At 42.7% G+C, this 27,823-nt stretch overlaps 3 protein-coding genes and 2 non-coding genes across 8 annotated transcripts; 1 reads left to right on the top strand and 4 right to left on the bottom strand.

The window, feature by feature from the left end:
* Positions 1–1,336: 1,336 nt before the first annotated feature.
* On the bottom strand, positions 1,337–4,236 carry LOC118502615 (GPI mannosyltransferase 3). The gene is made up of 3 exons (XM_036034989.1): positions 3,514–4,236; positions 2,580–3,431; positions 1,337–2,514 (listed from the first exon to the last, which is right to left on the bottom strand). The coding sequence occupies exons 1-3, from the start codon at positions 3,648–3,650 to the stop codon at positions 1,905–1,907; spliced, it is 1,599 nt and encodes a 532-aa protein (XP_035890882.1). The 5' UTR covers positions 3,651–4,236; the 3' UTR covers positions 1,337–1,904.
* On the top strand, positions 4,076–7,247 carry LOC118502613. The gene is made up of 3 exons (XM_036034984.1): positions 4,076–5,656; positions 5,738–5,831; positions 5,889–7,247. Exons 1-3 carry the CDS (start codon positions 4,526–4,528, stop codon positions 7,010–7,012), a joined length of 2,349 nt encoding a protein of 782 aa, XP_035890877.1. The 5' UTR covers positions 4,076–4,525; the 3' UTR covers positions 7,013–7,247.
* LOC118502614 (hrp65 protein-like) lies at positions 7,236–27,823 on the bottom strand. Of its 4 annotated transcripts, XM_036034987.1 has the most exons (16): positions 27,198–27,809; positions 26,062–26,923; positions 25,802–25,992; positions 25,572–25,712; positions 13,179–13,262; positions 12,996–13,111; positions 12,701–12,788; positions 12,407–12,473; positions 11,507–11,717; positions 11,301–11,400; positions 8,827–8,988; positions 8,494–8,593; positions 8,168–8,279; positions 7,908–7,966; positions 7,561–7,682; positions 7,236–7,347 (listed from the first exon to the last, which is right to left on the bottom strand). In XM_036034987.1, the coding sequence occupies exons 1-7, from the start codon at positions 27,621–27,623 to the stop codon at positions 12,785–12,787; spliced, it is 1,824 nt and encodes a 607-aa protein (XP_035890880.1). In that variant the 5' UTR covers positions 27,624–27,809; the 3' UTR covers positions 7,236–7,347; positions 7,561–7,682; positions 7,908–7,966; positions 8,168–8,279; positions 8,494–8,593; positions 8,827–8,988; positions 11,301–11,400; positions 11,507–11,717; positions 12,407–12,473; positions 12,701–12,784. The 4 variants fall into 4 exon arrangements, with proteins under 4 accessions (XP_035890880.1, XP_035890879.1, XP_035890881.1 ...); XM_036034986.1 differs by having other exon boundaries at positions 8,827–11,400; XM_036034988.1 differs by lacking the exons at positions 11,301–11,400; positions 11,507–11,717 and having other exon boundaries at positions 27,198–27,807.
* Positions 8,050–8,124, bottom strand: LOC118508601. Its single transcript, XR_004905818.1, has one exon. It is a non-coding gene; the product is annotated as a small nucleolar RNA U18 (small nucleolar RNA).
* Positions 8,368–8,440, bottom strand: LOC118508600. The gene has a single exon (XR_004905817.1). It is a non-coding gene; the product is annotated as a small nucleolar RNA U18 (small nucleolar RNA).

Below are 27,823 nucleotides of genomic sequence, written 5' to 3'. Positions count from 1 at the left end.
TTCAGTGTGCTTTCAGTGTGGTCAAAATTGGTTGAAGAAAGTTGATTAAAATATTGTTATTATTTGATTAAAACCCCCTCTCCGCTAACCCTAACATTCATTTTGGGTTACAGGAGCTTCGTACTAGTTTTCAGTCGCACTAGGGGTTAACAATCGGGCCTAAAACATGCACGGCGTTCTCGGACGGTAACGGAACAGTAATTCGATGAATACTTGTTACCTTGCATTGATATTCAGCAAAGGAGGAAACATAAGAATATCATAATCTCAAACCACTTGTTACAATGTATATTATCAAGTTCTACTCGCTGTCTATTAACAGTATTAAGGAACAATGCACAATGTTTACATCAAATGGGTTTTGACCATACAGAAATCCCACCGTACAACAAAAATGACAGGCCACAGTGCTGCACACAAAAGATTCTAGGGGGGGCCTTCTCGAGTCTTTTACCGACTAAAGTTTGAATAGATGCACCACCCCCCCCCCCCCCCCACTCACGGGCACTAATTTTTACAAGTGAGTTACGCAAAAGTGCATCTTTTTCAGACTTTTTACTATAATTAGTAAAAGACTCGAGAAGGTCCACCCTAGAATCTTTTGTGTGCAGCACTGTGGTCAGTCATTTTTATTGTACAGCGGGATTTTTGTATGGTCAAAACTCGTTTCATATACACATTTTGCATTGTTCCTTAATACTCTGGTAAAAGACTCGAGAAGTCTCCCCCTAGAATCTTTTGTGTGCAGCACTGTGGCCTGTCATTTTTGTTGTACAGTGGGATTTCTGTATGGTCAAAACCCATTTGATGTAAACATTGTGCATTGTTCCTTAATACTGTTAATAGACAGCGAGTAGAACTTGATACAATACATTGTAACAAGTGGTTTGAGATTTTGATATTCTTATGTTACCTCCTTTGCTGAATATCAATGCAAGGTAACAAGTATTCATCGAATTACTGTTCCGTTACCGTCCGAGAACGCCGTGCATGTTTTAGGCCCGATTGTTCACCCCTAGTGCGACTGAAAACTAGTACGAAGCCCTTGTAAGCCAAAATGAATGGTAGGGTTAGCGGAGAGGAGGTTTTAATCAAATAATAACAATATTTTATTCGACTTTCTTCAACCAATTTTGACCACACTGAAAGCACACTGAAAGCACACTGTGAAGCTTTCGCAACGTGTGCTGCGGATTGCATACATTCAGGCGTAAATCCTACAGTGCCTAACAAATTTTGTCAGGAGGGGGGGGGGGGGGGGGCTTCTCGAGTCTTTTACCACGAGTGCAATTCGGCACATCCTCCCCTTTTTCGTAAATTATAAAATTTGCTACAGTTTTTCTTTAGTTAGAAAATGGACCTTTATTTAGTTTTGCACAACAATCCCTTAGTAAATATGTTATCGTTAGTGGCGACAGCAACACATCACCCGCTGCCGCCTGATCGGAGGTAAAATGATGGTTCACTCGTAAAACGTGACGGTGGCAGTGTGGTCAAAAACAGGTAAACACTCTATCTCTCCCTTTCACTACGCTACGGCGGGGGCCGTGGGGGGTGGCAAGAAGCTCATGAAATCATTTCCGGAACAAAAAATGCAGACCAAACAAACAAACGTACCAGAAGGTAGACGAAGAAGCTACGGCTTCCCTTACATGCTAAGTATTACACAAAGTCGCAAACATTGCAGAGGAATTAAAGTAAAATTAAAGTACGGATTTTGTACTTTGCCATACCACCTACACACCTACCCTAGAGCACTTTAAATAACTACTCAAAGTAAAATTTTGATATCTAACGAAACACTGCAAATGAATGTGGATGACAAAATTTTGATAAGGTAATTTAAAAGAAAAGGAAACCCTACGTTTTGTTCAATTGCTGATTGTGCGTGCGGCTGGTACACTTTACGCATTGTACTCTGGATCGTAGTCGTCCTCCCCGGAAGGTGGAGCACTAGTCGTCGTGGGAGTGCCGCCACTACTGCTACTACCACCGCCACCACCAGCAGCCGCAGCATTCCGATCGAACCGCTCGTAAACCTTCACGCTCCCGCCAACACGGCCGGCCGGATAGTCGGTGTGGAAGAAGGATGCTTTCTCCTGGTAAATCGATAGGAAATCTTTAATTTCCGGTTCCAGCACGTCGAACGCTACCACGTGCGTCGGTAAAGCGCTGATCGGGTGGACGGGTAGATTTTTGCGTATCCAGCTCATCGGGTTCGCGTAGAACTGGTCCGCCTCGTCGCGATAGTTGGGCTGGTCGGTTAGGTTCGGTTCGCAGTGCAGAAAGCGCAGCGTTACGTTCTGGTGTACGTGGCTGTAGAACGGTGTCGAGTGGCAGGGCATTAGGAAGAAAATTTTGGCCGGATTGTTAAACTCGTCCCGGTAGTCTTTGGCGGTGGTGGCCAGATACGGCATCACGTCCAGCGTGCCCCGCTGGTGCACCAGTGCCGTGTAGCCTGCCATCAGTCCGTTCACTGCCACAATGAGTAACGCAGTCAGCCAAAGCATTTTACTAGAAAAAAACGTGAAAAGTGTTAGTTACGGTTATGGATCGATTCTCCCGGTTCCATGCTTTACCTCGAAGCTTTACGGCTCCAGCGGGCAAGATAATCGGCCGTAATGTACAAACACATCGGTAACACTGGCAGCAGGAAGCGGAACTCTTTGTGTGCCAATAGCGAGTACACCAGCACGGTGAAGCACACCGACAGCAGCAGGATGGCCCGCTCCTTGTACACCTGCCAGTGGCGCACGGTGTCGTACGCAGCGAGCGCGAACGGCAGCACACAGATGCCGAGCACGGTCGGCAGTCCGGCATACAGATACCAGTACCATGGATGCTCTCCGTAGAAGCTTCCCACGCCCTGCAGCACATTATACTTCAGGAACTCGTAGCACGTAAAGACGACTGACCCGTGGAAGTAGCTATCGACGCCGACGCACACCGCACCCGTCAGTACACCGATGAGCAGATAGCGCTTGAGCAGTAGCTCCCAGGTAGGGTGGGTTGACTTTTTGATGTGGTACAGGCACAGCGGTACCCACGGGATGACGGAGGTCGGTCGGACGAAGAACGAAAATGCTACCGGCCACAGGAAGCTCGTACATTCGGACGCCCAGGGGAAGTAGCTGAGCGCGATCATGGTCAGTGACGTTTCCAGCGTGTTGGCCAACGTGCGCGATCCTACGTAGAACCAGCACCAGGAAGACGCAACCAGAAACGCGGACCATTTGGTACGGTTGCACCACGCGTGGAAGCGATAGTCGGCGTACGCGCTAACGAGTGCCTGAAGAAGCCTGGGTACGAGTGTTAACGCTTCCACCGTGTCCAATCCACAGAGCGCCAACAGTTTGTACAGGCCGGCAAAGGCGGCCGGATACACGTAACTTCTTATGCCGGCCGTCCATTCCCAGGTCAGGTGGCCATAGCTGAAAATAGCAAACGTGCAAACGTGAATATCGAGGGTCGGCAAACTTTTCGAACCTGTGCAGTCCGTGGCACACCACCTACCCGAAAGCAAGACGATGGGCCACCTCAAGGCTTTGCCAGTACTCATCGGGAACGAACCAGCTCGCCACGAGAAATACTGACGCAACGCGTACCGCAACGAAAAACCAAAACGTTCTGTTCCACACTGCCGCAAACATGACCGCGACGATGGTGCGCTCGTGATGGGAAACTTCTTTCGACTAGGACCTCCGCTAAGGGAGGTTTCGGTGAACACGCGCTTCACCCCCTACACGACACGGCGAAGCAGGCGAACAACGCGCGCACGCACACTGCTTCGCACGCACGTACCGTGTACGTGTGTATGTCGGTTGCGTGTAGCGTGTTCACGGTCAAACTACCGGTTTAACGATTGTTTGCTATTGTTTTTCTTCGATACCTTCGAACGGTACACGTGCTTGATTGGAAGGTGCGCTTCGAAAAGGGCCAGCCAGAACACTCACACACGCTCACTGCTTTTTAGTGAAAGTAGCACTATCGCCACCCCAAACGCACTTGCGGCCCGTCGCCCGATATACGCGTATGGCGGACGCGACCCAAAAATAAACTGCTCACTCGCTTCGCCGCTGCGGTGCGTGACGTTTTGTTTTGCTTCCTCGCGTGCGGTGATGACGTAACCGTTGAGCGTGAGGAAAAAGAAAACGAAATGGCGGTTGGTTGGCTTGAAAACGGTGCTGCCGTCGTGCTCGTGTGTGATTTGATGCAATCAATTATTGCTGGTTTAATGCAAATACGAGATTTGCAGCTGATTGCATTAAATCACGGATATTTAATTGAAACGAAATCGGTATCGTTCGGCGAACAATTTCAGTTGTACTAAAACACATTTAGACCACGGCACAGAAAACATCGCAACAGAACTGAACCGCTGGTCGTAAACACGTGCGATTGTTTGCCTGCCTGTCAAGCCGGGTGACGTTTGACAACACCAACAAATCCATTCCGCTCGGCGCAATTTCTTGCTGTGTGCTGTGCATATTTGGCTCTCGGAAGTCGGTTTTGCTGGTAAGGAAAGATGGCTGCAAACCAGGCAGTAAACATAAGCGTGGACGATGGCATACCGCTGGACTTTTTGGCTGAAATGCACGTCGCCATGGATTGTTTGCCGGTGGACGAGGAGGAAGCGAACCGTATCATAGCGGAAAAGCTACGCCGCGAGCAACAGGAACGGGTGCGACGGTTTAACAATGCCTGGAACATACAGCCGATCGAGCACGAGGAAGTGACGGCGAACCCACGCATTGTGGCCAGCAGCAGCAGCAGCAGTGTTGGCGTGAAGGTCCCGCTGGTGGAATCCGTGCGCGATCCACGAATCATTGCTCGCAACACACAGACGCTGCTGGAGACTGCGATCATCCAGCGTCAAACGTACCCAGCGATTGGGCCGCTCAATGAACCTTCGCCGCAGGTGGATGCCGTCATCCAGCAGAAGAAAGCAAGGGCGAGAATGCATTCCGCGAACCAGGTGAACCTCGTCGAGGAGGATGATGATGACGACGGAGTAGTGGTGTTCGAAGAGGAGCCACCGTACAACGAGGAACCGCGCCGCAAGGAACGTTCGAGGGTAGCCACCCGGAGTAGCAGCGCAGCAACCGCTGCCCAGCAGCAGCGTCTGCATGACACAGGCAGGTCCCATCCCCGGGGACGTCAATCCCGGCGCCGCCACTCGCGTAGTCCATCGCGGAGTCCAACACATCGGCGGCGTAAAAGCCACAATCGGTCCCGGAGTAGACACCGGAGCCGTTCCTACTCCCGGTCGCGGTCCAGTTCGCCCTGTTCGGAACACTCGCACGGAACGGTTGACTCGCGCGGACGATCATCCCGCAAGGCCCCAGTGGTGGATCAGACGGCAATGCTGCAGATGATGGCCATGACGATGCAGATGTTTAACCAAATGAACGGCACTCAGCTTCCCATGCCAGCGGGCGCGGATCATGTACCGTATGCTGCTGCTATGAATCCTATCCCCGGATTGCCGGATGAGCTAGCACCACCACAGCTAACACCGGCTGCGTTCCGCAATATGTTTGCCAATAGAGCTACCTCAACTCGAGGGGGACGTCCCGAGGAAGTGGTGGACAGATCCGGCGATTTGTCTACAGATGCTGTCGAGAACCAAGAGGCAAAGTACGACGTGTCGACGGAGGTAAGCTTATTTTGCACAATGCGCAACAGCTATGACGAATTTAAAGCGAACGCTCTCTTTCTTCCTGCACCGCTCATCCAGCTTTTCCTCGAGGGTAAACTCAGCTTCTCTGATTTCCTTTCTATGAAGCCTTCCTCCACCAGGAGCGATCAAATTGCCGCGGTCGATCCGAAAGGTAGGTAACGGTTTGCCCGTTCAAATCACAGCCAACTGAGATATTTGCTCGTTCCAGTTCCCAAACGAATCAATCAAGCGATATCGGTGCTGGAGCAGCAAGATACGAAGAAGCAATCCGCTCGCTTCCTGTACGTTCCACCAACGTTTTACGACACCGAGGAGGACAGACAGCAGCGGCATCAGCAGCAGATTCACAGCCGTTCTCCATTGGTCTGGAACAATCAGAACGTTTTGTTCCAATTTACGTCCAGCGCGAAGGAAGCGAAACAGTGTCAACCGTTTCGCAATGTGAACGCCAAACTAAAAGATCTCGTCCTAAAGCTGGGCCTTGACGAGGGTATCGTCTCGCAGCAGCTCGAAAAAGTGATGCATGCGGCCACTGCTGCTGCCGAAAAGAACGCGGACAACAATAGTGCGTCGGCGTTATCCAGTCGCATTCACGCCATCACGACAGTGCCGGCCACACCCGGCAGTGGCAAAGTACGCCATCTGATCGATCGTTCCGTACAGACGGACGGATACGCCTGTATGCAGTGCGTTGCGCGGAGCAAAAAAACGTTCGTTTCCTCGTTCTCGCAGACAGCGGCCACCGTGCTGCGGGTGGACGCGGAGATGCAAACGAGCGGTCCGCCACTATCCGCCCCCAACACCCTCACGCTGGACGGGTTGAATGCGGAACAGATAGAGACGGTCGAAGCGATCGTGCGCTTCATCCGTGCCCGACAGTTGGCCGGCACGATCGAAAGCGTACAGCACGCACTGCGCAACGATCGAGTCGTTTCGGCCGGCATGACGCCGGCGATTCAACACAACGCCCAACGGCTACTGGCGCAGATGAAGTCCGCCGATGTGCAGCAGCGTACCGATTCTTTCGCCGTCGGCAGCTACCATCAACAGCAGCACAACAGCCTTGGTTACTATAGCAACAGCTATCAATCGACGATGCCACAAGCGTCGCAGCTGCAGCAGCCCTTGCCACACTATGACACGCCGCGGGATGCACGGTTCCGGCATCCCGGGAGTGGCATCACGCGAACTGTCCGCACTACGACGACCACCATGGCCGAGCAAATCATTCCGGCATGCTACGATAGCCAACCGCAACTGTCGAAAAAAACAAAGAAGAGGTTAAAACTCCAACAAAGCCAGCAACAGCTTCAACATCAACAACGCTGGTGAAAGAGAGAGAGAGAGAGAGAGTATTCGCCATTGGCAACGCGACATACGTATTTCTACTTCCGCGTGCAGTGCGCGCTCTTCCTATCAAATGTTTAGGTTTAACTTTTTTCATTTCATTCATTAAGAAGCTTACGGGCGTTTTCACGCTCTTCTAACCACTGAATTACGTACATTTGAATTTCTCTGTTTAAGTTTTTTTGAAAAATAAAATTGCATCCATTTATTACATTTGTAACATCGTCTTTTCTTTATTTTCAACATATTTCATCCGAAAAAAATCCGTTGTATGTTTCAGCTGAAATCCACCTCCTGTCATACGATTCGACGGAATTATGCTGTAATAAGAAAAATTAAAAAAAGATTATTAGAAGATAATAAGTAAAGAAAATAAAGGCCACCTAAATATGGACCATCGTAATCAGAATGTAATCTTTACAATCAGCGAAATGATCAGTCGGGAAAAGAAGACATAAAATAAAGAAATTTTCATCATTCAGGATGCTTTTACCAGCATGTTTTTATTCCGTTACTCAGTCTCCGTTACCTACCTGTGCAAATTCTCTTCAGCCCCCCTCCTTTTTTGTTGGTGGTGTCCTTTTCCTGTTTTGGCAAGCAGCACTGATGAAATCAGACAGACGGGTTGGTCCGGACGGAATGGTATGAGTAAAATCTGCAACAAAACAAATTAATATTTCTTTGATAAATTTTTATCCAACAAATGCATGGCGGATGTTTAAATCGAGAACGCATCAGAAACATGTTTGTCGATCACTTGTTTGTTCTTCAGTCGGGAAAAGAAGACATAAAATTTAAATGTAATTTCATCATGTAGGAAACGTAAAAATCGGCTAAGCTAAAGCACACTTTTAACAAAGCTTCTTCCAATGATAATTACCTGCATTCATCTGCTTTTGTACCATTCAGCTTCGTTCGAGCGCATCCGTTTTCTGGAATCTAAAAACAACAACAAACAAACAAATATTATAAATCGAAAAATAAATAGAAAATATAATAATTTTCTCGCAGGCAGATTGATTTTGTATCAGATGTAATGGTTGAAAGTTTAATCAAAAAAGTTCATAAACACGGACCAAATAAATATTCATCATACGAGCTTTCCTCACGGTGAATGTAGCAAAACCCTTGATTGCTTACCTTCTGAATTGAAGTACTGTTGTAGAGTCGGGGGGCTGTGTGCTCTGATATCTCCAGTGCACACGTACATAACAGGAACTGCTTTCCACAGACTGCGCCATAAATATAGCATCTGTACAATAAGTAACAAAAGAACAGTGTGTGTTACTCCATGGGTGCAAATTTTTAATTTTATTTATCATATTAAAATAAGAAGTTATATAGTTCAGCAATTTGAATATAGATAAAATCATGCGATTTCATAAACACGGACCAAATTAATTTCATCACACTAACAGAGGCGATAGAGCAGTACAGTTTTGCTACTGTTGTTCAAATTTTCTTACCTGAAACATAGACAGGTCATATCGGGCCGATGGGACAGTACATCCTTTGGGACCATTGTACCCCACGAGAGGATTGCGGTGACACAATTCTGAATATAACCTGCAAAACGGTAAAAAATAGCACATGAACTACACTTGCAATGAAGAAAGAGTATAGTTTTTCGATTCCTATAAGCTTGTTGCCGTAAGCGTCAGACAAAGTAATCTAAAAAAAGATTTTAAAGCAGCCTGAAAGTTTTCTCATTGCTATCAAACGGTAATTGTTTACATCATTATGGTGCTGCGGCATGTTTCAAGAATGGATTAGTCCAATAGTGGAGGATTTGTTCTTACCTTTCGAACTGGTCAATCGGTGTGTCATCCTTTGGGACCCCCCTTTGGTATCTTCTGCTTCCTTGGGGCACTACAGACTTAATGATACCTTGTAGTTGGATAGTCAGTCCCCGCTACGGGGATCCTGCCCTGTGAAGACAGCCCCTATATTTGGAATATCAACTGCAAAAAAAATAACCACATTAACTACATATGTGATAACAAAGTACATTTTTTTCGATTCCAAATCACTTGTTGCCGTAAGCGTCAGACAAAGTAATCTAGAAAGATTTTAAAGCAGCCAGAAAGTTTTCTCATTGCTATATCAAACGGTAATTGTTTACATCATTATATTGCTACGGCATCATGCTTCAAAAATTAATTCAATACAGGTTTCACCAATAGATAGGACGACTTCACGGTTTGCGCGAGCTGTAAACGCATGGGTTGCTAAGACAAATATAGTAAATGTTTTCATTCCCTCAACGGATTTTACCTCGTAACCAAGGTATATAGATTTAGGAGGTAGAATTATATAGAGCAATTTGACATTTCGCGACTTGACGTTTTTGTTCCGTGGTGAGGTGGAGAAGAAATGGTTGTGGAATGGTAGAAGGTATTGGTGGAGGTATTGTTTACAAATATTTACCCTCATAGCTTCTTGTACTTTCGGTTTGCTCGGTTGTGGATTGCGTGTTTTTGGTGGCTTTGAAGTGATATCATAAGGAAGTGTGTTTTTTGAAGGTTAATTTTTTGTTATAGTTATTTTTTATAATCATTTAATAAAAATTATAGTTTGTATTAAGTGATTTTGACTATAACTTGGATAGATGTGTAGATTCTAAATTAAGATCCACATCTACAGTTCTTTGAAATCGTTAGTTAAGTTTCATTTACGATAATTTTCTTATAAAATAGTGTTTAGTTAGGTTAGTTAGTTAGCTCTATGGTAAGATAGTTACGTTAGTATAGGTATTAGTTTGATATTTTGTTGTTTGTTTTCAAGTAGCATTAGTTAAATTTTGTTTCTTTCATTACCATAACGAATTTCATAAGAACTTTTCTAAAACTTTTAAACATGCCTGCTCCCTGTGCTGTTTCACTGTGTCGCAATAAACGATGCGATGCAAAAAAACATTCGGTGGAGATTTCCTTCCACATTTTCCCAAAATCTGAACCCCTTCGTAAATCTTGGGTTCAATTTTGTAACCGGGAGGAAAATTGGGAACCTTCAATAAATGACGTGATATGTTCAACACATTTCCTAGAAAATGATTATCTAATGCCAATTAATAATTTGGTTGGTGCTAAAGTGTCTCGAAGACTTCTTCTTCCTAATGGTGAGTTGTTTTGAATTGCATCTTAATCTTTGTGTGACTAATTCATTATATTTGTTTCAGCTATTCCAACAATTAAAACTGCATTGCATACTGCAATGAGTAATCAACAGGAGGAAGATTTGGAAAACTTTCCTCCCTTAACATCTATTCCTGTTACGGCAAGCAATGATGCATCCGTAAGCACAACGCAATCCACGAACACAAACAATTCTCAGGAAATACAGAAACTTAGAGAAGCTAATTTGCGATTAAAAGCAACCTTAAACTACGTTACTTCTGAAAATTTTAAACTAAAACAAAAAGTTTTAAATTTAGAAAAGGAACTTAACTTTTTGAAGAATTCTTGCATCCATCCGAACGATCTGATTGACAAAATGAAAAACCTTTTACAAGGCACACTATCATCAAATCAGATTGCTTTGATTACGGAAGAAAAGAAACTAGTAGTAAGATACAATGTGCAGTAACAAGAGTAATGAACACAATGTGATCAACTTTAATGAAGCCAAATTATAAATATTAACATAAGTTTACAAACAAGTTTTCCTATATACTAAAGCAGAGAGCAATAAGAGCCGGTCTCTACATATCTCAATCAACTAGTTCATTCGTAACTTCTAAGCTATGTTTAGTCCGCAAATGAAATAACGATGGTTTTGTAGAAGTAGTTGTAATCACTAGATACATTAACAATATCCTTACTTATTTTTGCTGAGCACTTTGACTCCCTGGACATCGAAGTGAAAGTTCTTTCTTTTCAATCACCTTCAAAAAATGTCTTAAGTATGTGATGATTCTGTTAATGGCAAATTTTACCGTCCTGGCTACAACGTCGACGTTGTTCGTTTATCGCTGTCCATATAACACTGAATGAAATGTGTATTCATATATATTCGTCGTTTTGAAAGAAAGCGTTTAAACGCTGAGTAAAGTTGTTCCGTTTCATTGAATCGTTAAATAAAAATAATGAACAGCAAATACAGCTTTAAAATAGACTTATTGTAAACGGTTGGCACCTGCACACGTTGGGTTGTGTTGTTCACGAATAAAAATTACAAATTTTCCCTCTTGCCTTAAATATTGAATGCCCCGTAAACAGTTTACAGTATCATTCAATATAAACGTTCTTACACCGATGATCGATGGAGTCCTTACCTGGATCCAGTGGAGGCAGCACATCATGATACTGATACTTTACGGTCCACGCACTGGTGGTGCTGGTGCTTTCAAATCATAGTGAAACTTTCCGAACAATCTGATGGCAGAGAATCGAATTAGTCGTTCGTTGAAACCACAGATGAATGAAGAATAGAGGAAGCATCCATACAATCTACTGGACAACGAATGCATAAAATACTTACCTACGCATAATTGCTAATGCTATCCAGTGAAGCATTATACGCCTGACGGGTACGAAAGATAAGGGTTTCGAGGTGGATGCGGCACAATTCTATCCTATTCCTTGTAATTTATGGTACTTAGCACGAGAATCGAACAGCTTCACTTAATCTACCAGTGTAATTTTATCGAGTGGTATGCCGTAATTCGATACGTCCGATAGGCCTTTGGTAGCTGTATGAAGAAAACAACGTCACGCAAATTTCTTTTTAGAGCTGGTAAAGGAACTGTTTATCTTCAGTGCTATGTGCAACGACGATGATAAATGTAGAAACTTGGTTTACTGAACCGAAAAACGATGCTTTATGTTTGTTTATTTTGGTAGTCCCAAACCATATGATTAAGTAAACAAACTTTGAAGTTTCTCGACCGGCCAAAATCCAAAATGTCTACCTGCCAAATCGACAAAAATTCACCTTCTAAATATATACACCTTGCTCGTAACCGCTTCTAGTTTGAATCCCGTGTATGTATACATCTCTATGTTTGAATACTCCACATTAAATGTTTCGCATGGTTTTGTTATTATTTCGCGTCAATCGACGCTGAAAATCGTTAAGTTTATGCTTTGGCATAATAAACATTAATGTTCGCACTTCTTTTCTGTACAAAATCTTTCAAATTGCAAATAAAACCGAATTTTAATTTTTTTTCTAATGTCGACTCCTCAACCTAGGTTATATAAACAGTCACTCAGGTGGGTGCACGCAATTCGCTATAGATTTTGTGCCATACGCTAGTCGTACATGCGAATAGTTTTCGATTCTTGCACAAATATCGTAAACGTTCGCGCGAACCGTTAAAATATGCTCGCCGTATCCTATCTAAAGGTGATCCTAACCCAGTAATGGAGCATTTCTTACCTTTCGAACTGATCAATCATCTGTGTGTCATCCTTTGGGACCATGTTGACACAATTCAAAATATAACCTGTAAAGAATAAAGATGAAAATAAATTAACTACACTTGCAATGAATAAAGTACAGTTTTTCGATTCCAAAACAATTGTTGCCGCAAGCGTCAGACAAAATAATCTAGAAAGATTTTAAAGCAGCCTGAAAGTTTTCTCATTGCTATCAAACGGTAATTGTTTACATCATTATGGTGCTGTGGCATCATGCTTCAAGAATTTATCCAATAATGGAGGACATCCTTACCTTTCGTTCAATTTCTTAGCGAAACCGGGTTGAGCAGCTTGGCCTCCTCTGGCGTCCTTATCCAAAGGTGATTCATACGTTTGTTCAACTGGAAATGTTCGTAACAGATTGAAGATGGAACATTAGTTACAATTCTTTAGGTTAATGTAGATTTAACTCAATTACTAGTTTTACACTATCAGAAATAATGGTTTGTATAAAATCATACAATATCATAAACACGGACCAAATTATATCATCAACATTTCATTTCATTTCCAAAGTCCGAAAACCCTAAACCTACCCACATTCTTACCTTAGGGATTTGTTCTTGGTCTGCGCAACGCCGTTTTTTTTGCGCCATGGCTTTCCTTTGTGTGCTGCACCATGTTGTTGCTCTTGTTGCTGGTGTTTGTTGTGGTGGTTGGAATGCTGCAAATTAAAAAAAAAAAATAAATCAGAACTATACATTGCGATCCAATATCACAAGCATATTTACCTTTGCACCATCATTGTTCTGTGCTCCGGGACCAATTATTTTAAGCAATTCCGTTAGGTATTCATCTTCAAACCGTCCGTCCCGCTTCACGTGGTCGATGAGAAGAGAATAGATGATGTGTAGAGGAGGAATGAAAGTAAACAACAAACTGATGTTAGTGAGGGAGAAAAACCAGCACTTGGATTTTTTTTACGTAAAGCAAAACACGCGAACAACGCTTAATTAATCCTTTCGCTAAATCGAAACTCCAACAACATATGTAAGAGTTTAACTTGTTCTTTCTTTGCCTAAAGGACCTCGTAAGGTCATGCCTGCTATTGCTGGCTTGCTAGACTTATTGTTACCGCATAGTTGGATAGTCAGTCCTCACTACGGGGGAACGGCCCAGATGAGATTGGAACCTCGGGGTCTTGCCGTGTGAAAACCGGCGACCGCTGTTGCATCTACTACCGGGCCCGTCCCTAGGAGTCACATATCTTTGTACGCAAGCCTTAAAAAGGATTCAATTAACTTCGTTAAGGGACGACTAAACATGATTGTCTTACTTATTTCATGGCACAAAAATAATTGCTCTCACTGAACACGGATCAACATACTTTTCGTATATTTCCTTGGATATTTTCGTACCTTGGATAACGTTTGTCGGAAGAAAGGGAGAGAAGGAGCTCATAATTTTGCTCTTTGCAGATAGTAAAAAGTGTTTAATTTCGTTTAAATATTCGTAAAATACGATCGACGCGGGTATTATTCCACACCACTCTCTCTGAACGACATAAGGTAAAATGGACCAAACGTTTGATAAGGCAAAGAGTGTGTATTGCACTGCTAACAATATGTACCTCTCCATAGGATGTATCGTTGCTGTTTTACTAATCTTCAAGTTTCGGTTTCCGATAACTGGCACAATAGTGTCACCAAGACGATAGTGTTAAGAGCAATAGCAAAGTAATCATTATTACCGCATTTTCGCATGTACAACCTCTTGTTTCACACTAACCCACAGTAGTAGTTTTGGCCCAAATCCTTGTCCCCCTATACAAAACCTACAAAGGGCTAACGCTGCGTTACTTCTCCATGGTTACCGCCGTAGTAATCAAAGTAACCTGTGCACTAGTGATGGGCAAAATGATGGTTTGGTCGGAATCGATTCCAGAGCGCTCCTAATTTTTTGGAATCGATTCCGAAGAGTAGGTCCGGAACATATTTCGGAACCGATTCCGAATCCGGTTACGGAATTGAATTTTTACATTTTAATTAATACTCATTACTATTATTTAAAAACATGCAAGAACAATACAAACTGATGTTTTTGTTTGATTAAATATTGCCGTTTTATAGCATTTTTGGAAATTGTGCCTATAGAAAAATGCTAAAAATAGCTTGAACACCTCGTCATCAAGAACACTCAGCTGATGTGTTTGCTTCAGTAACTTGCTCGCGACAGACCCGGTCTCCATCAAGATGCTTTGCTGCTCCTTGGTTCGATGCCTCCATTGTATGGTGGGCTTCTTTTTTATGGTGGCATTTTTTTAAGATAATAGTAATGAATATTAATAAAAAAGTAAAATTGTATTTCCGGAACCGGATCCGGAATCGGAGCCAAGTAGATCCGATTCCGAGCGCCTATCACTACTGTGCACACAAGCGATGCAAGTAGTGTGTTTGCATGGTTAGTTGATGTGGTATAGGTAGATGTGTTTTAGTTAGTTTATAGATAAAGTGATTTTAACGTGATTGTAGTGCATTTTTTTAAGTATAAATGGTAATGGTTATTTTCTTAGGTTTGTTATGATGGGCAAAATATTCTAAAGTGGTATTTTTATTTCTTCTTTAAAGTTGTTTAAATTATCCAACCAACGGGTACGTTTGATGGCTTTCTGTTGAGTGAAGCGAATTAGGCAATCGAATGAAAAGGTGAAACAAATTAAGCTTTCCTTTTTTTTGTTTCTAGAAAAAAGAATGCAATTGACTCGCAAGAAGAAACTGAGGAAAGTGTTATTACATTACAGTACTCCATCCTAGAAGACCTAGTCCTAGTTCATCCATCTGCTAAAAGGTTTATCTGTTGAACTGCAAACATCAGGTCAATAGGTGATCTTCTCCGGACCGGGTGATCACCTGGTAAATTTGGAGAGAAGCAGCAATGTCACAGCCAACATTTTTTCTGTTAGGCTCCAAGCTGACTCTGAGGGCTCCTCGGGCAATTACTAGCGAGGCCCTCAGACCTTAACACTTCCAATACGAGGCATCTAAATCAAGACCCTTATATGAGGCCGCCCATCGTTCATCTCGGTTGTTTCTAGGTTGCGGACTTGATTTTGCCTAATGTATATAATCAGACTATCCAGGTCCTCTGGCTGAAAACTTTTCATTCCTCCCGAAAAGATGCTGGGGTGGACTCCTACTCCGATAATCCGTCATTTTTTTCCTGAATCTACTTCAACAGGACTTCCACAGCTTACGACACAAGAAGCTATGCGTTGTGACTAATCGCTTCGCAGATTCGTTAAGTTTTAGTTCATACATTTTTAATTTCGTTCGATTACTCACGGTGCAAATAGTTGATAATAGCGATCTCACTAAATGTGTGCAAATTCTAAATAAATAACTATATAAGAGTTTTCATTAAACCAGAGCGAACTGTTGTAAAACTGATTATGCTTACAACGTGACAGAACGGAGTATTTATATTCAGAGGAAAGTGTATTCAGTATATTCAGAGGAAAGGTATCATTCCATTCAAAATTGTTCGAGATTGTAGAGAGTGTAATGCTATAAAATTATTTTCCAAACATGATATCTTTGATTAGGATGACTCTTTTGAACGGAACTGACTTTTTGTCACATTGAAACAGATGTCTTAACGGTCATTTGAACCGCTTATAAGGATAAAAAAGGGGGCAGTCTGGTGGTAGTTAAACATGGCAGTATTGGACCCCATCCATCCCATCCCAGAACGACGCTCCGACCACGAAGGAACATGCAATAAGGACAACAATTAAATTTTTTTTTGGCCAGAACAAAGTCCGAAGCCCTGTATAACCGGGCCTCATTCACTAGTGAAAACAAATTATTGCCTTTTATCGTATCATGAAAAAAGTTGCCGTAGTTCATATCCCCAACTATCATCGGAATAATAGTTATCTTTAGTTCCATTGAAATTATATCGAGGAGTTACAGATACAGGCGAAAATGCGGTATTTCCAGCAACGACAGTGTAACTAATTCAAATCCCCAACAAATCCAGCATTTCGCTGGTGCGATACTCAGTGTATAACCCTCAGGGACAGAAGCAGGGCTTGATGTTAACCCGCATACCCACAGGACTCATTGGAAATGCTGGATAGAACATTGTTATAAATGTGTAGCAAACTTCTCTTTCGCATCGACATTTCTCCCAATACATAGTACGTAAAAGTCTTTCTGTTTTCTGCAATGATTTTTCGCGATGGACAATACAGTCAGAGGTAGACGGAAAATGGAGCTTTTTTCGTAGCTTAGCTTAAAAATAACACAATATGATAAATCAGAAATTAGTGCATAAACTATGTAATTTTAACATTACCTATTGAAACATGCGTGTTCACGCACAGCCCACTAGCGGCAAGACGAAAGAAGGTAGACACACAGACAGATTGTGTGCATCGGCGGAATCGGCAGCCACGCCATACTGTGTTCCCCCGACACAGCTCGACGAAAGCTTGATGATGTGTAAGCGTGGGGGTGGCGGCACTTGTATCACGTACTCAGCAAAGAAGTTCTGTTACTCTCTATACAGCGCAGTAGTAACTACTGGGGGGTATCATCACACCTAATATGCGAAGGATTTCATCCCTTGGGGCGCTCTGAACCATCCAGCGATGGGTACTTTCAGGTTGTGTATAATGAAGTATGTGACGAACGATAGAAAATCTCCCTCGATCCTCTTTTGCTCCATCATCATCTCCTCATGCAGTTGATGCAACACTTTTTCCACACGACATTACAGTTGGTTGGACGCGCTCACGGACGCGACGGTGTTTGGTGGTGGTTATTGGCTGAACATAAGCGGACGGACTTCCCAAACGAGAAACGATGCTGATTTGATGCTATTGAAACGCAGGCGAACTAACATCCCCAAATGCGTCCAATTTTGCCGAGCAACTATCTTACGACCATACACTCTTCTTTACAGGAGGATGTTAAACAAACAAACATAACAAACGTAGACATTTGTTTTACATTGACAGGATTTACATGTGTGCATCACTGTTACACGGTACAACGGATCCACTATTGGTAGGATGCATTATTTTAAGTAGAAAGTAAGAGTAACGGTAGAAAGTAGAAAGTAAGTAGAAAGTTAAGTAGAAAGTAAGAGTACATCATCTCGCTAACTACAAAGGCATTCAATTAAATATCACCCAATACATACAAAGAAATAGCTTTCCATACGAATAGCCACTCTAATCGAATAAAAAAAATAAACAAAAAAAATACAAAATAACTTGCATAACCACAAAAACGAGATACATAAATAATAAAACCCAATGTTTACACAAAAACTCAAAGAAACTGTTGAAAAATAAGAGTATCTTAAGTGTTAGAGAGTCAATGAAAAAATAGAAGCAATAGAGCAATTAGAAAAAAATCTAAATTCTGTCAGATATCATCCATATAGATAGTATGATAAATCAGTCACACATCATTTGCTATATTATGAGATAATTTTTATATTATTCTACCCGAGAAGGTTGTATTTTGAAATATACATATATGTTGTTTTTCTATTTATAAATCTGTTAAATTAAATCGAACGCATATATTCTGTACTGTTGCAATTTAACTAAATCTCAATCGTTGAATCATCACACACACCATCAGCGATTCACATAAATGATATTGTAGGGACACATTACACCGTGGGGTCGGTGGTAGTGACACAACGAGACAAGCACGGCGGACATTTGTTAATGTAAAATTGGATTTTTTTTTTTGTTCAGGAAAAACCAAAGAGGAACATAATTTTCATCGTGTGTGTGTCAACGAGAACATCATACAATTATAAGGAGAGAATACTTTTGTGTAAAAATAAAATGTCATTAAAACACTATTCCTTTTCTCTGCACTCTGGTGGTGGGTGGTCGTCACTCCCTCATCACCTTCATGCTTGAGTTCTTTAAGCTATAAGTGTTCATCTCTTTTAAGTTAAATTGCGTAAATTGTTTCGAAGGCCTTTTTCCGTTCTACTCAATGCGGAAAGGCATCCCCCCCCCCGCCCCTCCCAATTGCGCGGGCTTATCAGAAAATCATATGATGTACACCTTATACACCTTAGTTTTTTTCAATTCAATTGTATACTTTGCTCTGGTAGAGATTTTAGATTTGAGAGAGATTTTGCACAACGCGTGCCGTCGTTCATCTCTAATCCACATATTCAAAAAAACAGTTCATTGAATTTTGCTGCAAATATTATGAATGCATAATGATGTTGGTTAATGTGTGTGTTTTGTATTTGTATTTGTATTCTGTAGCAACGGTTAGGCGCTTTTTATGGACACGTTTCTTAACTAAATAATGTTATGCTGTGTTTAAAGTTGGGTTTTAAAATTATCATACATACACACACATACGGTGATTTTCCTTCGAGACAGACACGTGAAGGCCGAACCACGGGATCGTAGATTTATGCTTACATGACTAATTTGTTTGTCGCTGCCCAACACAACATGTTTTCTTACATTTCCACACATTTTCCCCCAGCGTGTACCCCACCCCCTTAAAATAATGCATTGTGAACGTTCAAGGAATATAAATGAAAATTTCGTTTTGTTTCCATCCCATCTGATGTGATATGAGATCTGTTGGGGTGTAGGCAATGATACATGAATTTTATAATGAACGCCAATCGAATGTTAATCGTGGTAAAAAAAAATCGAATCGAAAAAGGATCAAGTCAAAAATGGTACGTACTGCAGCATCATTCAATACCCCTCCCCCACCAAAAATCGTAAATTTCTACCATTTTAAAATTCCCATTGCTGGTTGGCAAAAGGTGTACAGTACGATGCAATGGGAGTCGTTATGCAAAAATTTGTCAAATATGTTTCCCAGCCCTTCATTGCTGCCTGCCACCAATGACGCGCAGGGTCGCGCAATACAGAAAAGGGCGATGATGGGTGATTATTGCATACGAATGGTGTTTCGTAAACATCATCTTTTGTTTTTCTTTTCTGAACGTAGACCAATTTGATGAGGTTTTGCTGTGTGCTGTGTGAAAAATAAAATTCAGCGATCATTTTTCACCCCCCATCATATCATGATGATCCTCCTCTTTAGAAGCGTCTACGCTTGTTTTGGAAATCATTATCGTTATTGTTCAATCGGCGGTCAGGTGTATTGTTCATCCAATTGTTACGATTGCCTCCAAAATTGTTGCCGCGCTGTTGCTGATGCATTTGCTGTTGTTGCTGTTGCTGCTGCTGCTGCTGCTGCTGTGGTTGCGGTCCATCGTCGAACCGAGTCGGTCGGTTTTGACCGTGATCATAGTCTCGCACGGTCGGTTCCTATATTGGCAGGATCATAATAATTTATTTATTTGAACAAAATTAGGAGCATATTTGAAATAAGATAGTGTGAGCTTGGTTGGATTATAGCTAACTTGGTGGGAATGTGGACAAAGGGCAAGGACAACGGAACGAACGTTGTGACCGCAGCCAACGTTCGTCGTTTTCACGCATTAATACATTAAAGAAAGGAGAAAAAATCCAAAATGAAACAACAGAGCAGAAAACACCTTACTTGACAAGACGGCGGCACTAACAAACAATATGGTATGCTTTCAGTGCAGTTCTTCGCGTAGCGAAAAGACAGAAGATACACACGTTTCCGCGTGCAGAACCAGATGTGGAAGAGCGGAACGAAAATATTGGCTAATCTAAATGCGAGATTTACGAACTTGCTAAAGGGCGACAGGTTTCTCCTTTACCATTAAACAGTTCACCTTCAGCGAGGAATTGCTTCAAATATGTAGTTGATGCTCATGAAGCGTATAGTAGAGTTAAACAAATGGAAGACAGCCTCCTTGCCATCTCCGAGAGATATCAAAACACAAAGTGTATCTGATTTTCTTGTAATTTTCTTGTGTAAAAGGGTGATTTCACCCCAACGTCAACCCATCTTAAAGAATATAGTAAGAAACACAGAAAGAAGGAGAATGCAGCAACTTCGCTAATTAGGTACAAACAACTGTCGATTCAGTGTAAACGGAAAGTAGAGCTGTATGCATCGCTACAAATGAGAAATAATTTTACCTTTATGTTTATGATAAACTCCAATAGAAAACTGTTCACAGACATATCATGCCACCGTAAATGGCAATGTTTGGCTAATCGATAAAATTTCGCTAAATCATATTTATGGTAAAACCCCCAAAAACAAATTACGCATACAAACATTATCCCATTAATGGTTTCGTTGTAATTTATGACTCTTGTAGGTAGTTTTTCTTTGGCACACACACATAAGAAATAGAATAGTGCCGATATGCGGAAAAGACATTCGCGGACTCAAACAATCGTGTAAAGGATATGGCAAATAAAATTAAAGTAACAAACAGCGTATAAGTCTCACATCGGAGTGAATTGTGTGCTTTATACACATTCCCATGCGAAAACAGTGATGGAGTCAGGAAGATTATCCGACCCGAGTGGTGGGTAAAATTGAAGAATGTTATTGTTCCACTAACACACACATACACATCGGAGTAAATATATTTTGCAGGAGTTCGTAAAACACATGTCCAACAATTATACCAATATTTTCATTCCGGGAGATATACACTAAGAAACTGTTCAGCGAAAGTATAGGCAGAGGACAAGATGTTTGTTCGACGGCAAAGGCAAAGCAAATACAACAACGAAAGGACGTTAAAATATAATTATGTTTGCAACGACGAGTATCGGTAGCGGTGGCAACGTGGCAACGATGGTACGGCGGCATAACGGCAGATTTAATGGTATAGCAGATACTGGTCAATCCTAAATTGGGTGGTTTACTTCACAGGAAATGTATTTGACATTCCTTCTAAAAGTATACAGAATACGTAGTGTACAATATAAAATTATACTGAGGAAGGACGGCCTAGCCGTATTGCTAAGGTTTAATGTGACTGACAGCAAACGGCAGACTTCGAAACTGTTGGCCAGGGACCGCCCCACCGCTGGAATACCATACCGCGCCGTGGCGACTTGTACTCAGGCTGCTTCGGTACCCTGAGTATATCGAGCCGTCGTTGCGAGCAACAGCTGACAGCTACGGATCGGAGGGAGGGTAACACTAGCCTAAGCAAACTTTCGTGCGCTCGTAAGTGTAATACGCCTAACTCCCCTAGCTAGGGAATCGGACAGTCCCCAGGGCTTAGGCCCCTTGTTTCGGTGGGTAATACTGGGTCTCTATTAAGATTTCCTCTTCGGTCCATCAAAATCAATCAAAAATCCAGGGTGGCTCTGTACTACAACATGTCAGCAGCGTTTTAAGAGCTAATGGAGGATATTCCATTGAAGACGACTATCACACAGGATGTGCTGTTTATGTCATGAAAATGACACTGGACTACCCCACCCAGAATAGGAAGCATGATAGGTTCAAACTGAGAAGTTACAGCATTCCCCAGCTACAGTCCGCGATGTTGGATTGGCAGGCGTTTTCACCAGTCTACGAGTGAACAGAATTCCCGAAACGTCCATCCATTTTATTGTATAAGAGCCAGGAGCAGTACTTTTAATGATACCTGCCAACCGGTCATACTACAGCCTGAGGAAACTTCTCCACTCTAAATACCTGTTGCGAAGGATGAAGCTGGGATTGTACAGAACATTTATAGTCCCAGTACTCACATACGCCTCTGAGACATGGACTCTGTCCAAAACTGACGAAGCCCTCGTAGCCGCGTTCAAGAGGAAGATGCTCAGAAGGATTTTTGGCCCCGTATGTGTGGAAGGACAATGGAGGAGCCGCTACAATGACGAGCTCTACGAGCTGTACGATGCCATCGTGCAGTGAGTGGGTTGGCTTGTCACGTCATGAGAATGACACCGGAAGACCCATCCCTTAAAGTCCCCTTAGGCCATCCACATGGACAGGGGAGGCGTGGTAGGTCCAAATTGAGATGGAGTGATGGCGTTGATGCGTCCGCCAGAACGGCCGGGATAACGGATTGGCAGACGACGGCGGCAAACCGTGAGCGGTATCGAGAATTGTTGCAGCAGGCCAACACCGCGAAGCGGTTGTAGCGCCTGATAAGTAAGTAAGTAAGCTAATGGCGGCTATGATTCCTAAGAGATGCTGCGTCTGTTCTGCCACTGTTTCGACCCATGCCAGCTTCTGTATCCTCTTTACGCAACAAAATGGCAGTTTCCGATAAAAACGTTGCTTGTCGGTGTTTAAATTGCTTTCTTAAACAGTGACACCGCTAAGTAGAGCTGCGTTGAGTCGCCTTTAGCTATCTGGTTGTACAGTTTATGATAAAATTAGGTTTTTTAACATACCTAATCTATCCATGAGAATAAAGGTAACTTGAACCTGCGTAAAGAACCAGAATATAGTTAAATGAAACAAAATGCGCCCGACAGTTTGACGGCCCGAATAGTGAAAGAGAACCTCAGCATTTATGCAGGAAAATCAAGAAATCAAGCAACATTTAAACGGAATTGGAAAAGTTTCGTTAATTAAATTTAACGTGTGTAGTTTAGGCCAAATAAACTATCACAAGCGTTAATAAAATATGTAGAAAATTGCGATTTTTATACCCAATATTGTACAAGATATGCCAGAAGTGGAACATCAGGTTTTTTTCTTCGGATGGACTTTCGATTGGAGTAGGGACTCATCGAAGCTCCAGTCCCATCAATCCATCACGAAACGCCTTTATTTCTTTAAGATAATGAGTTAAATTCATTAATTTATACTTCGCTCAAGACGACCTTTTTCATTCGTCATTTACTTCTGTTATCCACGAAAAGTGCAAACCAGCACATGTTGTTGTAATGATAATGTTTTTATACAGCTTTATGCGTACGTGACTCGAGCAGCGTATTCGACGTGTTGAGTCACATTTTCCAACGGGACCAATGGTCGAGAATCTCGCAATTTATGAACGACATGCATTGCTGAAGAAGAGTGGATAAAGCTTTGCAGACAGTGAAACACGATTTGTCTGCTTGTGCAGATATTGCTGCTGGCTTCATTGTATGTATTATATTAGTATGTATTATCACTGGCGGCGAACTTATCATATGATCAATATATGGGACCAGTTCATATACTGCTATCTTTTCGATTTTAATAACACAGTTATCATAAAAGCCATTATCCGCATATTCGTGCAATGAAGTATCACGCATTATTGTACCATTCGTTTTGTAAATGGAAGTGCTCACATATAAATTGTTTCAATAGCACATTTAGCAGGTACGGGTAAACGAACCTGTCGCGTACGCAACGGTCCACGTCGTTTTGACAGCGGAGCGGAGCGAATCATCCTTAAGCTGCGGACACAACACGGGCGAAACGAGGCGAATTCGCTCCAGGAGAGTCCAAAAAATGATCTCTCACTAGCAGCGGTGAAGGGTGATTGACGGGAAGCTGGAGAACGGATAAAAACTCCTCTTCCCCCTCTTCCCTCGCTGAGCCTCTTTCGCAGCGCAGCGGATGAACTAAGCTGATTTTAAATTCTGAGTAAATGTTGTACTAAAATTACAACGCATTTGAATTGTTAAAAACTGTTGAAAATCCGAAACGCGTACTAAATGAGGAGCGCTTGTTGCTGGACGCAACAGAACCAGTGAAAGAGCATTGTAGCATTGTTCAAAATACTCCCTCTACTAGATTACCTGAATAGTAAGGTAATGATGTTTTGAAAATTTTGGTTGGTTTTTTTAGTGCGCTGTTCTTCTATTTAAATATATAGCTCCTCAACAAATAGCTTAAAATGATAATATTATCAAATAGAAAGTCTTGTAACAGAGTTTCAATTATCTGTCACAATATATCAAAAACTGGATAAATATTCAGGCAACAAAGAGAATAATGCCTTCAAAATAGTGTAAATAAAGTATATAACAATATAAAATTTGTCATGCCATGTGTGGGTAAGTATAGCAGCATCTAACTTCAATACACAATTATCTTTAGGGATTATAAAAACCATAATTTCTTATCATATATAACAATAACGTCGACTCTGTAATATATTGTAATACAATTTCAAGGTTCTATATATAGATCCGACATAAAAGGACAATTATGGAAAAGATAGTCTTATACTCTTGATGAAGAGAGCTTGCTGGTTAGAGCTAGAACCGCTTTCACGAGTGCTTGTTATCATTCCCGTACACAGAGCTGCCGGGTATAATAAACTCAAAGCAATCAAGGCCAAATGCGGAATATCCTGGTTTTAGAAGCAACAAGTTCCAATATAAAGTTTGGATTTTAATTCTGATAATTCGATCGAATATCAGAAACAGATTCCAGAGGTGAAGACCATCCGTGCAGTGCTTAAGCAAAGGTTTATGCAATTTACTGCAATATATTGGACACTTAACGTTATCTGTTGCACTTTCAACACACCTCTAGCTTCTGTTCTTGATAAAGGTTTACCGGTGATTAAATTAGCTACCAATCAGAGCTAAACCTCAACCACGACAATATGGCGTCTGACCGTAAAAATAAATTAATAATAATAAACCCCAATCACAACGACGATTATTTCACACTGCGTCTTACTCTAAAGGTGTGGTCTAAACTGACCATGATCAGAAGACATCTTGACATTACAGAAGAAGTGTTCCGAATTCAATTCTGTATTGATTTGCCACGAGTAATTAGCCACCATTACCACCAACCGATAGTCGTTGCAAACATAAGAAAGTATATATATATTCCTTTTTCGAAACCATCGTCAACGGAGCAGCGTCAGAATTGGATCACTGTAGCCTGCTGTAGACAACGACATCCATATGCAGGCGCACACACGGTCTCAAAAAAGCCATTCTTTAATTAACCGTACCGTAAATTTCATTTTCAATCGATAAAATGTGCTTTAAAAAAGCTAGTTCAGTCGAAGCGCAATCTGGTAAAGATGATTTTTCTTTTTTGCATAGCTTTCTTGAAAAGATGACTATGAAAAACAAAAATTAAAAATAATTTGAGCAATTTAACTGACGCATGATTGCGCTTCACCTGAACTAGCTTTAACGATCAGCTGCTGCCGAAGCGAAATCAGTCAAATAATCATGGGAACACACTTGCGCCGATACTAAATTGCATCAGTTGGTTGAGAAATATTGATACTTTGTGATAAAAAGAAACAACGAAAAGTTCTGCTCGAAAGATAACAAAAATGGACGGACTCACCATATTGCCAAAGTTACCACCATTGCCGCCACCTTGGTTCATCATATCGAAGTTGCGGCGGTTATCGATGCCACCACCGGCATCGCCACCGCTTCCCATGCCCATATCGTTCATTTGCTGCTGTTCCATCATCTGACGGTTCTGGGGAGGAAGAGGATAATGGAACGAGAGCATCGATCAGTACTGGTACTTCTTTCTGATGGTTTTATAATCATACTGCTTTTTCTTACCTGCATGAACATGGTATTTTCCTTCTGTCTGCGGTGCAATTCTTCGTCCGATCGCTTGATACGATTGGTCATTTCTTCGATCTCCGTTTTCATCTGAATGTCATTGCGCTGGCGCGCTTCCTGTGCCTGACGTTCCTTCATTTCCCATTCGGCCTTCTGGCGATCGCGATCCATTTCACGTTGTCGCAGTTCTGTTGATTACAAACTATAGCGTGTGACTTCTCCGAGGCCTAAAATTAACAGAATAATGCGATACTTACGCTCGCGCAGTTGTTCGGTTTCTTGCTCGTATCGAGCGTATTCCATCTGCGCTTCGAGTTTTTCCTCCTCCATGATCATCTCGCGCTTCAGTGATTCAGCCTTCTGCTTGAACAACTCGTGCATGTGCTTCCAGCGCTGTCCATACTCGAACTCAAACGATCCCTGCTCGGCGAAGCGTGGTCCCTGCTGGCGTGCCTTCATAAACTCGCCCTGTTTCTTGTTGAGTGACTTTTCTGGCAGACCGTCGTTGTCGTCCTGATGCGTATACGGTTCCACGATGACTGGCCGCAGCGACGACGTGAGGAAGAAGCATTTCTCCGTGCAGCACCGGATGGCCGCCAAGGCACCTGGTTTGTTCTTGAACTCCACAATACCCTCGCCGGTCGGTTTGCCACGCTCGTCAACCTGCACGACGGCTCGCTCCAGCGGTCCGAACACTTCGAATGCTTTGTACAGCAGCTCGTTAGTCACGTACGGTGTCAGATTTTTTACCCGAATAGCGGTCGCATTCGGTGCGAATCGTACGCGCAGCACACGATTCTTGCGAGTGGTACCGTCCAGGTTACGCTTTGCAGCTTCAGCGTTGGAGAGATAATCTACACGCACGAAGGCGTAGTTTTTCTCCTTGTTCATGAACACCTCGTTAATTTCGCCAAACGGTTTGAACATCTCAATCAGCTCTTCCTCTGTCACGTCGGTTGTCAAATTGCCGACGTACAGCCGGTTGCGGCCAGAAAATTTGGTGTCATGCGCCTCGATCGGTGGGATATCGAGCAAAGGACCGGCGAGCATGCGAAGCTTCTCGTTGATGAAATAAGCCTCACCGCCACCGCGACGACGATCGCCGAAATTGTTATCCATCTGAATAAATAAAATGTGTGAACAAACATCAGCATAAGGGCTTCAAAGGGCTTTATGCGTGCTATATGGATAATTTTAAAATAAAAATTGAGAAAATTCGAGCGGGTTTCCGGTAACTATTTACCAGAAATAAAACATTCATAGGACCGGACCTGTTATTTTCAAGCTTCCGGTTCATAGAACGGCCATTTTGCTTGCTACGCATCATTCGCGTGCTGTATAGCAAGCAGACGCCATCTTGAAAAAACAGCGTGATAGCACATTCATTACTCACATCATTTCCACTGCGGTTGTGGCCGCCACGATTCATGCCTCCACGGTTCTGGTGCTGATTCGGACTGAAGTCTTCACCGCCCATCTGCTGAGGATTTCCCCCATTATTGCCGGGCCGATTGTTTCCCGGGCCTCCATTGTTGCCGTTTCCACCAGCACCGCCGCCACCAACACCGCCAACACCACCAGGCCCACGATTGCGCATCGGCATGCTAAGACGATTTTTGCTATTGTTGCGATTGTTCCGATTCATGTTCTTGTTGCCTGGACCTCCTGGTCCATCGGGACCACCGGACTGGTTGTTACCATGCATCGGTCCCGGAGTGCCGCCGCCGCCGCCACCGCCACCACCATGCTGCTGTTGCTGCTGCTGAGGACGCTGTGGCAACGGGGAGCCATTCAATTCCTGCTTAACTACCACATCCATTTTCACACTATTTCTTTGCCGTACACTTTTTCGCACTCAGTTCCCGATCTAGGTTATGTAATATGAATCTATGCGTGGTTTAAAATTATGCGCACTTAGAACTTTTCACCAACTGGTCAACTATGCACGGCGGGACCAGCACCAATTTGCTTCCGTTCGCCACGAGCAGCAAAGAAAAGTGGATGAAGAAAGCAGTTTCC

Source organism: Anopheles stephensi, chromosome 2 (genome assembly GCF_013141755.1).
Source record: "Anopheles stephensi strain Indian chromosome 2, UCI_ANSTEP_V1.0, whole genome shotgun sequence".
NCBI classification, from domain to species: domain Eukaryota; kingdom Metazoa; phylum Arthropoda; class Insecta; order Diptera; family Culicidae; genus Anopheles; species Anopheles stephensi.
The sequence above is the reverse complement of the archived record's forward strand: the minus strand, read 5'-3'. Positions and strand labels throughout refer to the sequence as shown.